This window comes from Neoarius graeffei, chromosome 25 (genome assembly GCF_027579695.1).
Source record: "Neoarius graeffei isolate fNeoGra1 chromosome 25, fNeoGra1.pri, whole genome shotgun sequence".
Lineage (NCBI taxonomy): Eukaryota > Metazoa > Chordata > Actinopteri > Siluriformes > Ariidae > Neoarius > Neoarius graeffei.
In genome coordinates, this window is record NC_083593.1 from 46,576,617 (window position 1) to 46,592,151 (window position 15,535).

Genomic DNA, 15,535 nt, shown 5'->3' on the forward strand with positions numbered 1-15,535 from the left:
AACTATTAATTATATAATTCAACCTTTAACCCACATTCTTTCCTTATCGTTACAATCTGGAGTTGTTCCCCTTGATCTCAAAATTGGTTAAGTTATTCCTATTTTCAAAACAGGTGATACCAAGGACTTCGGTAATTCTCGACCTATATCCATCCTGCCCTTCTACCCTGCAGTTCTAAAATTTTGGAGAAATTAGTTTATTCAAGAATATCTAAGCATTTACCTGAAAATAACATCCTATATGCACATCAATATGGATTTTGAAAAAAAATACTCAACAGAGCATGCATTACTTCAGCTAACAAATGTTATTTCAACCGCCATGGATGAAAGAAAGTTTGCTCTTGGGGTCTTTTTAGACTTAAAGTAAAGCTTTCGATACTGTCAACCACAGTATTTTGATTTCCAAATTAAATAGATATGGAGTGGAGGATATTGCCCTAATGTGGTTTAAAAATTACTTAACAAACAGAGAACAATATGTATCTCTAAATGGATACTCTTCCACCAAATCCAGAATCATACACGGAGTTCCTCAGGGTTCAATTCTTGGCCCTTTATTATTTTTGATTTATATAAATGATTTAGCCATATCTTGCAAACATCATCTTCCCATATTATGTGTCCAAAATCGCTCACTCGTTCACTACTCTCTATTCCCTATATAGGGAATTACTATATAGAGGACTATTATAGTGAGCTCATTGGTAAAATTAAAACCCACTTTCGGACACTAGTCCATCGCGCTGGTATTTACATCATTACTGTCGCACAATTAAAATGTGCCAGATCAGTCAGCTGGTGGGTTTTCAAAATAATAAATACATGCATGCATTTTTGTGATAAATCCATATTATACTGAGCGTATTTCCTACATTAATCAATACAAAATACCTGCATCTTTCAGTTTTTTTTTATCAAGGCGGAATATTTTTCTTCTTTGCCGCTGCCTTTTATTAAATCAAATTTGAGACTTTTGATTTCTTTCAGCGCGACCACAATGCATGATGGGATATATTGCTTGGTTAGTGATCATCATCGTACACTACTTTTCGTGATGCATTGTGGGATACTTTGAGTGCACTATATAATCCTCACTAAGGTTTCAGACAGCACTACAAAATGGCGTCCCCACTTTCTAGTGCCCTATATAGTGAATAGGGAGCGATTTCAGACAAAAGTCAAAAGACGCACGCGCCCTCTTTCGAATGCTGATGTAATCAAGTTGGAAGTTCTGTTTGTTTTGATGGCAATCAGGAAAGTTTGAAAAAAGTAGGTAGTAATCGTCATTCAAACTCGTTTTTGTGCAATATTTCATTTGGAAAACAGTTTTCAAAATGGCGGCACTGACACCTGGCTGACACTTCACGTTTCAAAGTCTCGCACAAGTCTCATGAAGATCGCGCAGATAAGCGACGCGTGCCGTGGACCAAATGAACTAAATTCAACATGGCTAAAGACCGAATAGGCCGATAAGTATAATATTTAATTGCGATTAGTTGTCAATACGAGTCATGATATAAGGTTACTAAAAGCGAAAACGTAATTGAATAACATGTTAATTAAGAAATAAAGCAAGTTTAAAATGACTTTAGTTCCCCTTTAAATTGTGGGCTGCTTTAAATGCTGCTTTAATGAGTTGTACACTGAGTTGTACTGGAGAAAGAAATGCACACTCTAGTGTGTAAGGGCAATGCAGTGAGAGAGCGTACCTTCCTTGCAGTCATGCATGTTGGCGTGTAAGGTGAATCCGCTGTAGCACTGACAGCTGTAGCTTCCAAATGTGTTGATACACTCATGCTGGCACCCGCCATTCTGACGCGAGCACTCGTCCACGTCTCCAGGGTAAGAAACATAGGTGTTTTATTTACTAGTATACAATTTTATATTATTATATTCAATATTTCATTATTGTTGTCTATATAAGAAGAAGAAGCCTTTATTGTCACATGTACACTCAAGCACAGTGAAATTCCTCCTCCGCATTTAATCCATCTGAAGCGGTCAACACACGCACATACCCAGAGCAGTGGGCAGATATGCTACAGCGCCCAGGGAGCAGTGGGGGGGGGGGTTAGGTGCCTTGCTCAAGGAGGGGAAAGTGCTGCTCATTCACTCAACTCCCCTCACAGTTTTGTTGCCGGTCCCAGGAATCAAACCGGTGACCCTTTGGGCCCGAGTCTGCTTCTCTAACCTTCAGGCCATGGCTGCCCATCTATCTAGCTATCTATCTAGTCTGTCTATCAATGTACACTACCATTCAAAAGTTTGGGGTCACCCAGACAAGTTTGTGTTTTCCATGAAAAGTCACACTTTTATTTACCACCATAAGTTGTAAAATGAATAGAAAATATAGTCAAGACATTTTTCTGGCCATTTTGAGCATTTAATCGACCCCACAAATGTGATGCTCCAGAAACTCAATCTGCTCAAAGGAAGGTCAGTTTTATAGCTTCTCTAAAGAGCTCAACTGTTTTCAGCTGTGCTAACATGATTGTACAAGGGTTTTCTAATCATCCATTAGCCTTCTGAGGCAATGAGCAAACACATTGTACCATTAGAACACTGGAGTGAGAGTTGCTGGAAATGGGCCTCTATACACCTATGGAGATATTGCACCAAAAACCAGACATTTGCAGCTAGAATAGTCATTTACCACATTAGCAATGTATAGAGTGCATTTCTGATTAGTTAAAAGTGATCTTCATTGAAAAGAACAGTGCTTTTCTTTCAAAAATAAGGAAATTTCAAAGTGACCCCAAACTTTTGAACGGTAGTGTATCTTCCAGAGAAGATGGATAAAGTAAGTGTTTTTGGAATAGGCTGTGGATCCAACACCACCCTGATCAGGATAAAGTGGTTGAAGATGAATGAACGAATGCTCGAAATGGTCAAACTTTACTTCACTGTTAATCATTTTGGCATATTTTTATGAAGAGTGGCAATAATTACAGAGTTGAGAGAATGACCTGACTGACTGACTGACAGACAGACAGACACGGCAGGTTTTCCCAAAAGCCTCTTAAGACTAAGAGCATCTTAACTAGGAGAGAGAGTGTTCATTGTGCTGCTTGCTCTACCATTTAGTGATGATCTTTGTGTTATGATGCTTTTGGGAAACTCGGCACAGATCGACAGACAGCTCGTTCGCTCGCTCGCTCACCGGAGAAGAAGGTCGCTTTGAAGCCCCTACGGGACACGGTACTGTCAGATTTGAACTCCATGTGCAGGATGTTGGAGTCGGAGGTGATTGGTTCTGGAATTGCAGCTCCGCAGAATCTCCCATGGAACCTGGATTCACTGCGAACTTCCACATAATCATATTTACACACCTAAAAATTGTTCAGAGAAAGCGCATGAAAGCGAGCTGAGACATTTTACTGCAATCTTTTCTCACATAATTCATAATTCACTTAATCAGATAATAAAATAATGAAAAATAAAGACAGAAAGGCAAACACATTAAAACACAGAAATACACATTAAATTAATAATAATTAATCGTATCACAGAAATTCTAATGCAGTGTTAAATGTTGCATGTGTGAATGCAGCATGTATTAAAGCCTTGTAATCTTAAAGTTGGTTATATATATATATATATACACACACACACACACACACACACACACACACATACATACATACAACCCCGATTCCAAAAAAGTTGGGACAAAGTATAAATTGTAAATAAAAATGGAATGCAATGATGTGGAAAATTCCATATTTTATTCAGAATAGAACACAGATGACATATCAAATGTTTAAACTGAGAAAATGTATCATTTAAAGAGAAAAATTAGGTGATTTTAAATTTCATGACAACAACACATCTCAAAAAAGTTGGGACAAGGCCATGTTTCCCACTGTGAGACATCCCCTTTTCTCTTTACAACAGTCTGTAAACGTCTGGGGACTGAGGAGACAAGTTGCTCAAGTTTAGGGATAGGAATGTTAACCCATTCTTGTCTAATGTAGGATTCTAGTTGCTCAACTGTCTTAGGTCTTTTTTGTCGTATCTTCCGTTTTATGATGCACCAAATGTTTTCTATGGGTGAAAGATCTGGACTGCAGGCTGGCCAGTTCAGTACCCGGACCCTTCTTCTACACAGCCATGATGCTGTAATTGATGCAGTATGTGGTTTGGCATTGTCATGTTGGAAAATGCAAGGTCTTCCCTGAAAGAGACGTCGTCTGGATGGGAGCATATGTTGCTCTAGAACCTGGATATACCTTTCAGCATTGATGGTGTCTTTCCAGATGTGTAAGCTGCCCATGCCACACGCACTAATGCAACCCGATACCATCAGAGATGCAGGTTTCTGAACTGAGCGCTGATAACAACTTGGGTCGTCCTTCTCCTCTTTAGTCCGAATGACACGGCGTCCCTGATTTCCATAAAGAACTTCAAATTTTGATTCGTCTGACCACAGAACAGTTTTCCACTTTGCCACAGTCCATTTTAAATGAGCCTTGGCCCAGAGAAGACGTCTGCACTTCTGGATCATGTTTAGATACGGCTTCTTCTTTGAACTATAGAGTTTTAGCCGGCAACGGCGGATGGCACGGTGAATTGTGTTCACAGATAATGTTCTCTGGAAATATTCCTGAGCCCATTTTGTGATTTCCAATACAGAAGCATGCCTGTATGTGATGCAGTGCCATCTAAGGGCCCGAAGATCACGGGCACCCAGTATGGTTTTCCGGCCTTGACCCTTACACACAGAGATTCTTCCAGATTCTCTGAATCTTTTGATGATATTATGCACTGTAGATGATGATATGTTCAAACTCTTTGCAATTTTACACTGTCGAACTCCTTTCTGATATTGCTCCACTATTTGTCGGCGCAGAATTAGGGAGATTGGTGATCCTCTTCCCATCTTTACTTCTGAGAGCCGCTGCCACTCCAAGATGCTCTTTTTATACCCAGTCATGTTAATGACCTATTGCCAATTGACCTAATGAGTTGCAATTTGGTCCTCCAGCTGTTCCTTTTTTGTACCTTTAACTTTTCCAGCCTCTTATTGCCCCTGTCCCAACTTTTTTGAGATGTGTTGCTGTCATGAAATTTCAAATGAGCCAATATTTGGCATGAAATTTCAAAATGTCTCACTTTCGACATTTGATATGTTGTCTATGTTCTATTGTGAATACAATATCAGTTTTTGAGATTTGTAAATTATTGCATTCCGTTTTTATTTACAATTTGTACTTTGTCCCAACTTTTTTGGAATCGGGGTTGTATATATAAAAATACACACACACTGACATCATTGCCCTCTGTGTCGAAGCTGTGGAACAGCAGTGTGATGGTGTAATGTTGAGGAGCGATGAGCTGCCACACACAGTGTTTATTAGGTGGGTATTCATGAGGCCAGCCAGGACTGAACACGGAGCCATTTAATGCAGTGAAGAAACCTCCACACGCAGCTGCTACACACACACACAGAAAGAATAATTAACATACAACATGCTTTTGTCTAACCAGACTCTGTACTAAATATATTGTAACTACTGGACAGTACAGCAGGAAGGACAATTAACAGTTATTCCATGAAATCGAGTCATACATGGGCTGATAGCCACCGAGGCGCGTAGCTCCGAGTCGGCTATAAGCCATGTACGACAAGATTGAGTGGAATAACTGTTTTATTCTGTCCACATTCACTGGATTTTGAGAAACAGAGCATTTTTATTTAGATTTTTTTGCAAATTCAATAAATTAAAAACTTCATACAAAACGTCCGAAAAAATCATTTCCGCTTAGAATGTAAACAAACCAGTGAAATGACAGTAGCAATTTGTGAAAAAGGCTATAATAATAATTCTTGAAAAATAAAAAAAATTATACGTTCTTACCATCAAATACTTTCATACCATATTTTGTTGCTTTTTTATTTTGGGGGGTTTTGTTTTCAAGTAGAGTTTTTATTTCATCTTCAGTTGCTTCAACAACATGCTCCGCCACTTTGTTTTTCTCTACTCACAGTAGAGGAAAAGGGTTTAGGGTTTTTTGGTGGTTGTCAAACCAACTTAAAGGTGTATTACCGCCACCGACTGGGCTGGAGTGTGGAACAGGAGATATTGGGGGGGGGGGGGGGGGGGACATATTCTTTTAGCTATTTCTCTATCCATTACCCGTAACCGCTTATCCTGTGCAGGGTCACAGGCGAGCTGGAGCCTATCCCAGCTGACTACGGGTGAAAGGCGGGGTACACCCTGGACAAGTCGCCAGGTCATCACAGGGCTGACACATAGACAAACAACCATTCACACTCACATTCACACCTATGGTCAATTTAGAGTCACCAGTTAACCTAACCTGCATGTCTTTGGACTGTGGGGGAAACCGGAGCACCCGGAGGAAACCCACACAGACACGGGGAGAACATGCAAACTCCGCACAGAAAGGCCCCCGTCAGCCACTGGGCTTGAACCCAGAACCTTCATGCTGTGAGGAAGCAGTGCTAACCACTACACCAACCTGCCACCCCTTAGCTGTTTCTGTTTCTTTTAAATACTTGATAAAGTGATATATTTGATTGATGCACTCTGCCGTTTTGTTTTTCTCTACTCATGGTATATGAGCCGATAGCCTAGTCGTAGTGTAGACAATCAGAGCGTGCAATTGCTCATATCCACTGAATGTGGATAGAATATACATATACACTTGCACTGAAATTAACACCACAAGTACAGTGTTCAGCATAAATTAGTCCACCCCCTTTGAAAAGTAACATTTTAAACAATATCTCAATGAACACACACAATTTCCAAAATGTTGACAAGACAAAGTTTAGTATAACATCTGTTTAACTTATAACGGGAAAGTAAGGTTAATAATATAACTTAGATTACACATTTTTCAGTTTTACTCAAATTAGGGTGGTGCAAAAATGAGTACACCCCACAACAAAAACTACTACATCTAGTACTTTGTATGGCCTCCATGATTTTTAATGACCACATCAAGTGTTCTAGGCATGGAATGAACAAGTTGGCGACATTTTGCAACATCAATCTTTTTCCATTCTTCAACAATGACCTCTTTTAGTGACTGGATGCTGGATGGAGAGTGATGCTCAACTTGTCTCTTCAGAATTCCCCAAAGAAAATAATTTCTTTACACCACAAAGGTGAAGGCGACAAGAAGATCAGCAAAGCTTTACTTATCAGTCAGAATACTGTAGCAGAAGTGGTACAAAAATTTAAGAAAGATGGAACTGCAACCATCTCACAGAGACGTCCAGGTCGTCCACGGAAGTTAACACCTCGGCAGGAGCGTCTTCTGATGAGAAGGGTTGAAGAAAATCGGCATGCAAGTTCACTGCAGTTATCTAAAGAAGTAGAAAGCCAAGCTGAGGTGACTATTTCCCGTGACACAATATGGCGTACACTGCAGAGGAATGGCATGCATGGATGCCTTCCACGAAAGAAGCCTCTCCTAAAGCCCAGGCACAAAAAAGCCTGCCTAGAGTTTGCCAGGGCCCATGCTGACAAAGATGAAGACTACTGGGACTCTATACTCTGGAGTGATGAGACCAAGATAAATGTTTTTGGAACTGATGGCTTCAAAACTGTATGGCATCGCAAAGGTGAGGAATACAAAGAAAAATGCATGGTGCCTACAGTGAAACATGGTGGTGGCAGTGTCCTTATGTGGGGCTGCATGAGTGCTGCTGGTGTCGGGGAGCTGCATTTCATTGATGGCATCATGAATTCACAGACCTATTGCTCTATACTGAAAGAGAAGATGCTACCATCACTCCGTGCCCTTGGTGGTCGTGCACTTTTCCAACATGACTAAACACACATCTAAGGCCACTGTTGGATTTCTGAAGAAGAACAGGGTGAAAGTGATTCAGTGGCCAAGTATGTCTCCTGATCTGAACCCAATCGAACACCTATGGGGAATTCTGAAGAGACAAGTTGAGCATCACTCTCCATCCAGCATCCAGTCACTAAAAGAGGTCATTGTTGAAGAATGGAAAAAGATTGATGTTGCAAAATGTCGCCAACTTGTTCATTCCATGCCTAGAAGACTTGGTGCTGTCATTAAAAATCATGGAGGCCATACAAAGTACTAGATGTAGTAGTTTTTGTTGTGGGGTGTACTCATTTTTGCACCACCCTAATTTGAGTAAAACTGAAAAATGTGTAATCTAAGTTATTATTGACCTTACTTTCCCGTTATAAGTTAAACAGATGTTATATTAAACTTTGTCTTGTCAGCATTTTGGAAATTGTGTGTGTTCATTGAGATATTGTTTAAAATGTTACTTTTCAAAGGGGGTGCACTCATTTACACTGAGCACTGTAACTTAGCAGTAAAACAGTGGATTTTGGTGGCTCAAAGTAGTACAAGTATGAGGATGAATGAATCGTTGATACAGTCTGACAGTTTAATTAATCAAAGTGGTGGAAAGCAAAGACATAAAAATTGGTGAGAATGAAGCTGTGTGTGTGTGTTTTGTCTTGTATTTATATGCCCTCACCCTCACAGCTGCGTCGGTCCGTGGTAAGTTCGTATCCGGGGTCACATGCACACCGATAGCTACCCAGTGTATTAATACACCTCTGAATGCACTGTCCTTTATCAGGTCTGGAACATTCATCCATCTCTCCAGAGTAAATGTCAACACACAGGATTAAAAACAACATTTAATTATCTGAACAAACACTGCTTGAATTGCCAGAATGATTTTGCATAACAGTTTACCTTAACCTAGTTCTGGTTTAGTAATTTCAGTTTCTTATGATTGTCTTTATTATAATCATGTATCTTTTTGTGTATAAAACCTTTCACTTCCGATAAAGTATAATTGAATTGTTCTTTACTTATTGTCATGCATATTTACATAACGTGAATTTTCTTTTTTCATTCATTGCAGCAATGGAAATATGCACATGTAATTAAAAATATATTCATTTAAAAATTTGCATGAGTAATGTACCTATTGCAATTGATACAGTGGTGCTTGAAAGTTTGTGAACCCTTTAGAATTTTCTATATTTCTGCATAAATATGACCAAAAACATCATCAGATTTTCACACAAGTCCTAAAAGTAGATAAAGAGAACCCAGTTAAACAAACGAGACAAAAATATTATACTTGGTCATTTATTTATTGAGGAAAATGATCCAATATTACATATCCGTGAGTGGCAAAAGTACGTGAACCTTTGCTTTCAGTATCTGGTGTGACCCCCTTGTGCAGCAATAAGTGCAACTAAACGTTTCCGGTAACTGTTGATCAGTCCTGCACACCGGCTTGGAGGAATTTTAGCCCGTTCCTCCGTACAGAACAGCTTCAACTCTGGGATGTTGGTGGGTTTCCTCACATGAACTGCTCGCTTCAGGTCCTTCCACAACATTTTGATTGGATTAAGGTCAGGATTTTGACTTGGCCATTCCAAAACATTAACTTTATTCTTCTTTAACCATTCTTTGGTACAACCCCGATTCCAAAAAAGTTGGGACAAAGTACAAATTGTAAATAAAAACGGAATGCAATGATGTGGAAGTTTCAAAATTCCATATTTTATTCAGAATAGAACATAGATGACATATCAAATGTTTAAACTGAGAAAATGTATCATTTAAAGAGAAAATTAGGTGATTTTAAATTTCATGACAACACCACCTCAAAAAAGTTGGGACAAGGCCATGTTTACCACTGTGAGACATCCCCTTTTCTCTTTACAACAGTCTGCAAACGTCTGGGGACTGAGGAGACAAGTTGCTCAAGTTTAGGGATAGGAATGTTAACCCATTCTTGTCTAATGTAGGATTCTAGTTGCTCAACTGTCTTAGGTCTTTTTTGTCGTATCTTCTGTTTTATGATGCACCAAATGTTTTCTATGGGTGAAAGATCTGGACTGCAGGCTGGCCAGTTCAGTACCCGGACCCTTCTTCTACGCAGCCATGATGCTGTAATTGATGCAGTATGTGGTTTGGCCTTGTCATGTTGGAAAATGCAAGGTCTTCCCTGAAAGAGACATCGTCTGGATGGGAACATATGTTGCTCTAGAACCTGGATATACCTTTCAGCATTGATGGTGTCTTTCCAGAGGTGTAAGCTGCCCATGTCACATGCACTAATGCAACCCCATACCATCAGAGATGCAGGCGTCTGAACTGAGCACTGATAACAACTTGGGTCGTCCTTCTCCTCTTTAGTCCGAATGACACGGCGTCCCTGATTTCCATAAAGAACTTCAGATTTTCATTTGTCTGACCACAGAACAGTTTTCCACTTTGCCACAGTCCATTTTAAATGAGCCTTGGCCCAGAGAAGACGTCTGTGCTTCTGGATCATGTTTTGATACAGCTTCTTCTTTGAGCTATAGAGTTTTAGCTGGCAACAGCGGATGGCACGGTGAATTGTGTTCACAGATAATGTTCTCTGGAAATCTTCCTGAGCCCATTTTGTGATTTCCAATACAGAAGCATGCCTGTATGTGATGCAGTGCCATCTAAGGGCCCGAAGATCACAGGCACCCAGTATGGTCTTCCGGCCTTGACCCTTACGCACAGAGATTCTTCCAGATTCTCTGAATCTTTTGATGATATTATGCACTGTAGATGATGATATGTTCAAACTCTTTGCAATTTTACACTGTCGAACTCCTTTCTGATATTGCTCTCCTATTTGTCGGCACAGAATTAGGGGGATTGGTGATCCTCTTCCCATCTTTACTTCTGAGAGCCGCTGCCACTCCAAGATGCTCTTTTTATACCCAGTCATGTTAATGACCTACTGCCAATTGACCTAATGAGTTGCAATTTGGTCCTCCAGCTGTTCCTTTTTTGTACCTTTAACTTTTCCAGCCTCTTATTGCCCCTGTCCCAACGTTTTTGAGATGTGTTGCTGTCGTGAAATTTCAAATGAGCCAATATTTGGCATGAAATTTCAAAATGTTTTACTTTCGACATTTGATATGTTGTTGTAGCGCGAATAGCATGTGGGTGGAGCACAGAGGACGGCAGGACAGAGATCAAGGTTTTTCAGATGGCTTTATTGCCGAACTTTTCAGTCTAACAATGTTTTAAACCAAGCAGGCAGAGAGACACACACACACTGTCGGCTCTGCCGGGGAAGAAGCTCCCTTCCGCTCTCCCTTTCCCTCCTTAAGTAGGGCGGTTTACTGGGGAGAACACACACAAAACACAGGTTAATGACACTCAGGTGAAGCGATTCTGCCACTTACCTTCCCCAACTCCGCCCTCCTGTCACAGACCGGTGCTTGACCACGCCCCCGCTGCCACATACCCCCACCACCCGACTCAGGCCGGGCGCCCGTCCGGCCCGCAGCCGACTCCCCCCCCCCCCCCCCCCTTGACGGGAGAGGAAGTCCGCCACGACCATCTGCGCCCCCGGCCTGTGGACCACCTTGAAGTTGAAAGGTTGGAGCGCCAGATACCAACGGGTGATCTGCGCATTGGCATCCTTCATGCGGTGGAGCCACTGGAGGGGCGCGTGGTCCGAACAGAGGGTGAAAGAGCGCCCCAGCAGGTAGTAACGGAGGGCGAGGACCGCCCACTTGATGGCCAGGCACTCTTTCTCAATAGTGCTGTAGCGCCCCTCACGCACTGACAGCTTCCAGCTGATGTATAACACTGGGCGGTCCTCTCCCCCCACCTGCTGGGACAAAACGGCCCCCAGCCCTCTGTCCGACGCATCCGTCTGTAACAAAAAAGGGAGAGAGAAGTCAGGGGAGTGCAAAAGTGGCCCCCCACACAGTGCAGCCTTTACCTCAGAGAAAGCCCGCTGGCACTGCTCCGTCCACTGGACCGGATCTGGCGCCCCCTTTTTAGTGAGGTCAGTCAGCGGGCTGGTGACGTCCGAATAATTAGGTATAAACCTACGATAATAGCCAGCCATCCCCAGGAACTGCCTCATCCCCTTTTTGGTCTTGGGTCTCGGGCAGGCCGCAATCGCTGCTGTCTTATTAATTTGGGGACGCACCTGCCCGTTACCCAAGTGGAAGCCCAGATACCGTACTTCCACCCGCCCAATCGCACACTTCTTTGGGTTGGCAGTGAGCCCCGCCCGCCTCAGCGACCTAAGGACGGCCCTCAGGTGTTGCAGGTGCCGCTGCCAGTCATTACTATAAATAATGATGTCATCTAGGTAAGCAGCCGCGTAGGTGGCGTGGGGCCGGAGGACCCGGTCCATCAGCCGCTGAAACGTAGCGGGCGCCCCAAACAGCCCAAACGGAAGTGTGACGAACTGGTGTAAGCCGAACGGTGTGGAAAAGGTCGTTTTCTCCCGGGATAATGGAGTCAAGGGGATCTGCCAATATCCCTTCGTCAAATCCAGTGTCGAGTAAAAGCGAGCCGTGCCTAGTCGATCGAGCAGCTCATCAATACGAGGCATTGGGTACGCGTCGAATTTAGACACCGCGTTGACTTTTCTATAGTCCACACAGAACCGGACCGAGCCGTCGGCCATAGGAACTAAGACCACCGGGCTGCTCCAGTCACTGTGGGACTCCTCAACGATGCCCATTTCGAGCATGGCCTGAAGTTCTTCCCGAACTACCTTTTTTTTGTGTTCGGGTAATCTATAAGGACGGCTGCGCACTACCACCCCCGGGGGCGTCTCTATGTGGTGTTCTATGAGGTTAGTGCGACCGGGCAGGGGCGAGAATACATCCGAAAACTCGGCCTGCAACTGGGCGACCTCCGTGAGTTGGGTCGGGGAGAGATGGTCTCCACAGGGGACCAGAGAGGTACGAGATGCCAATGTCCCTTTTTGGACCTCCGGCCCCAGCTCCGCCTTCTCCGGAACTACCGACACCAACGCCACGGGGACTTCCTCTTTCCAGAGTTTTAACAGATTGAGGTGGTAGATCTGTAGCGCCCCCTCCCTGTCCGTTCGCCTAACCTCATAGTCGATGTCCCCGACTCGCCGTGTGACCTCAAAGGGTCCTTGCCACTTGGCGATTAATTTGGAGCTCGACGTGGGCAACAGGACGAGTACTTTATCTCCCGGAGTGAACTCTCTAAGGCGCGTGCCCTTGTTGTACAGGCGGGTTTGCCATTCCTGGGCCTGGCGCAAATTCTCCTGAGTTAGGTGGGTGAGCGTGTGGAGTTTTGCGCGCAGATCCATAACGTACTGAATTTCGTTTTTGCTCTGTGAAGGTCCCTCCTCCCAATTTTCCCGCAGTACATCTAAGATGCCGCGCGGCTTACGCCCATATAATAATTCAAATGGGGAGAACCCCGTGGAGGCTTGGGGGACCTCTCGCACTGCAAACAACAAGGGTTCGAGCCACTTATCCCAGTTACGTGCGTCCTCACTTACGAATTTTTTGATAATATTCTTGAGGGTGCGATTGAACCGTTCCACTAAACCGTCCGTCTGTGGGTGATAAACGCTGGTGCGGATCGGCTTAATACCCAGTAGCCCATACAGTTCGCTCAGTGTTCGTGACATAAACGAGGTGCCCTGGTCAGTCAGAATCTCTTTCGGGATTCCAACCTGGGAGATGACGTGGAAGAGGGCCTCTGCAATACTGCGTGCTGAGATATTGCGAAGAGGCACCGCTTCCGGGTATCGCATTGCATAGTCCACCAGAACTAATATAAAGCGGTACCCACGTGTTGACCGGTCTAATGGCCCGACGAGATCCATCCCAATTCTTTCGAACGGGGTCTCGATTAATGGTAGGGGGCGCAAGGGCACTCTTGGAATGGCCGCTGGATTTACTAACTGGCATTCGCGGCACGCCGTACACCACTTACGGACGTCGCCGCGAATCCCCGGCCAATAGAATCGGGCCATTATCCGGGCGAGTGTCTTATCCTGCCCGAGGTGTCCAGCCATGGGATTAAAGTGAGCCGCCTGGAATACCAATTCCTGGCGGCTCTTTGGAATTAACAACTGGGTGACCCGCTCTTTAGTTTGAGTGTCCTGCGTCACTCGGTATAACCTATCCTTCAAAATGGAAAAATAGGGGAAGGGCGGGGTGGCGTTCGGCGGGAGCGTTTGACCATCGATTACTCTCACTTGGTCAAACGCGTGTCGCAGAGTCTCGTCTCGCGATTGTTCCAGTGGGAAATCCGCGAGGGATTCCCCAATAGAAAGAGGAGGGGCCGGGGGCTCCTCACTCTGTCGCGGAGATGACGTAGACGGCTCTGCGACCGCCGCTCCAGCCAAAGCAACACCGGGACCCTCCCCCATCAACCGGCAGGACCCACTCTTTACTAGGCGTGCCATCAAACCCCGAAATCCCGGCCAACCAGTCCCCAAGATCAAAGAGTGGGTAAGGCGAGGATTAACCGCCGCCTTCACTATTGATTTTGCCCCTCTGAAATATATGTGGACCGACACCAACGGGTAGCTGTGAATATCCCCGTGCACACACAACACCTTCACCCCTTGTGCTCCCCCCAATGCCTCGTCTTGCACCAGGCTTTGGCGGATTGAGGTCTGATTGCAACCTGAATCCACCAACGCCTGATATGTAGCCCCTTGTACACTTACCGGTATGCGATACGCTCCGGCCCGATCGAGGGCAGCCTCTGGCGCGTCGGGGAGCCGCACCACCGCCCCCACCTCCATCGCTGCACACTCTTACTGCAGGTGGCCCGGTTCCCCGCAGCGCCAGCAAACTGGCCCAGGCCTCCCCTCTGCAGCTGTGTTCTGAGGCTCACTCACCTGAGGGGGGGAGAGACAGACACAGAAGGGAGAAACGGGAGGGCACCACGGGTGCGGCGGGCCAGCTGGGGTGGAGCCGGCCCCCGCCTCCGTGGTGGGGGAATGGGGCGAGGACGAGACACGGGAGGAGGGGGGAGAGAAAGAGAGAGAGGAGAGGAGAGAGAAGACGATGTTGGTGGTTGTCCTGCCGCCGGAACAGCCGCCAGATGATCCTCCGCCAGTCCCACGGCCTGATCCAGCGACGCCGGGCGGTGGCACTGGACCCACTCCGCGGTTCCGGCTGGTAAGCGGGCAGTGAACTGTTCCAGCGCCACCTGGTTGATGATTCCCTCGGCGTCGCGATCTTCGGCCCTCAGCCACCGCCAGCAGGCGTCCCGGAGCTGCTGGCCGAACGCGAACGGGCTGCCGACTTCCTCCATCCGCAGCGCGCGGAAGCGCTGGCGCTGCTGCTCCGGCGTGCGCCCCACGCGCTGGAGGACAGCCCGGCGAAGGTCGGCGTAGGCCAGCCGGCGATCGGCGGGGAGCTGTAGTGCGGCCAGCTGCGCCTCTCCCGTCAGAAGGGGGAGGAGGCGCACCGCGTGCTGCTCCATCGGCCACCCCGAGGCTTCTGCGATCTGCTCGAACAACGTGATGAAAGCCTCGGGGTCGTCCTGCGGGCCCATCTTAGTTAAGGTGAGGGGAGACGGGCCCGCGGCCGGGGCGCTGGTGGACCCCGCCGACGCGAGGAGACGCCGGAACGCCTCTCGATCTTCCTGTTGAGCCAGCACCAGGGCTTCGAAGCGGAGCTCCTGCTCCTTCTGGAGCGTGACGAGTGCCTGGTGCTGGCTCTGCTGAGCCGTGGCGAGGGCGTGGACCAAGTCCGCGAAC

The 15,535-nt window shown here is 45.6% G+C and overlaps 1 protein-coding gene across 1 annotated transcript in view; it reads right to left on the minus strand.

Annotated features, from left to right (window-relative positions):
* Positions 1-15,535, minus strand: part of bmp1b (bone morphogenetic protein 1b) — an 80,776-nt gene that overhangs the window by 29,114 nt on the left and 36,127 nt on the right. Inside the window, exons 13-16 of the mRNA XM_060908594.1 lie at positions 8,498-8,623; positions 5,272-5,435; positions 3,164-3,332; positions 1,713-1,838 (exon numbers count right to left, since the gene is read on the minus strand). Coding sequence (XP_060764577.1) covers positions 1,713-1,838; positions 3,164-3,332; positions 5,272-5,435; positions 8,498-8,623 — 585 coding nt within the window. The remainder of the gene's footprint in view (positions 1-1,712; positions 1,839-3,163; positions 3,333-5,271; positions 5,436-8,497; positions 8,624-15,535) is intronic.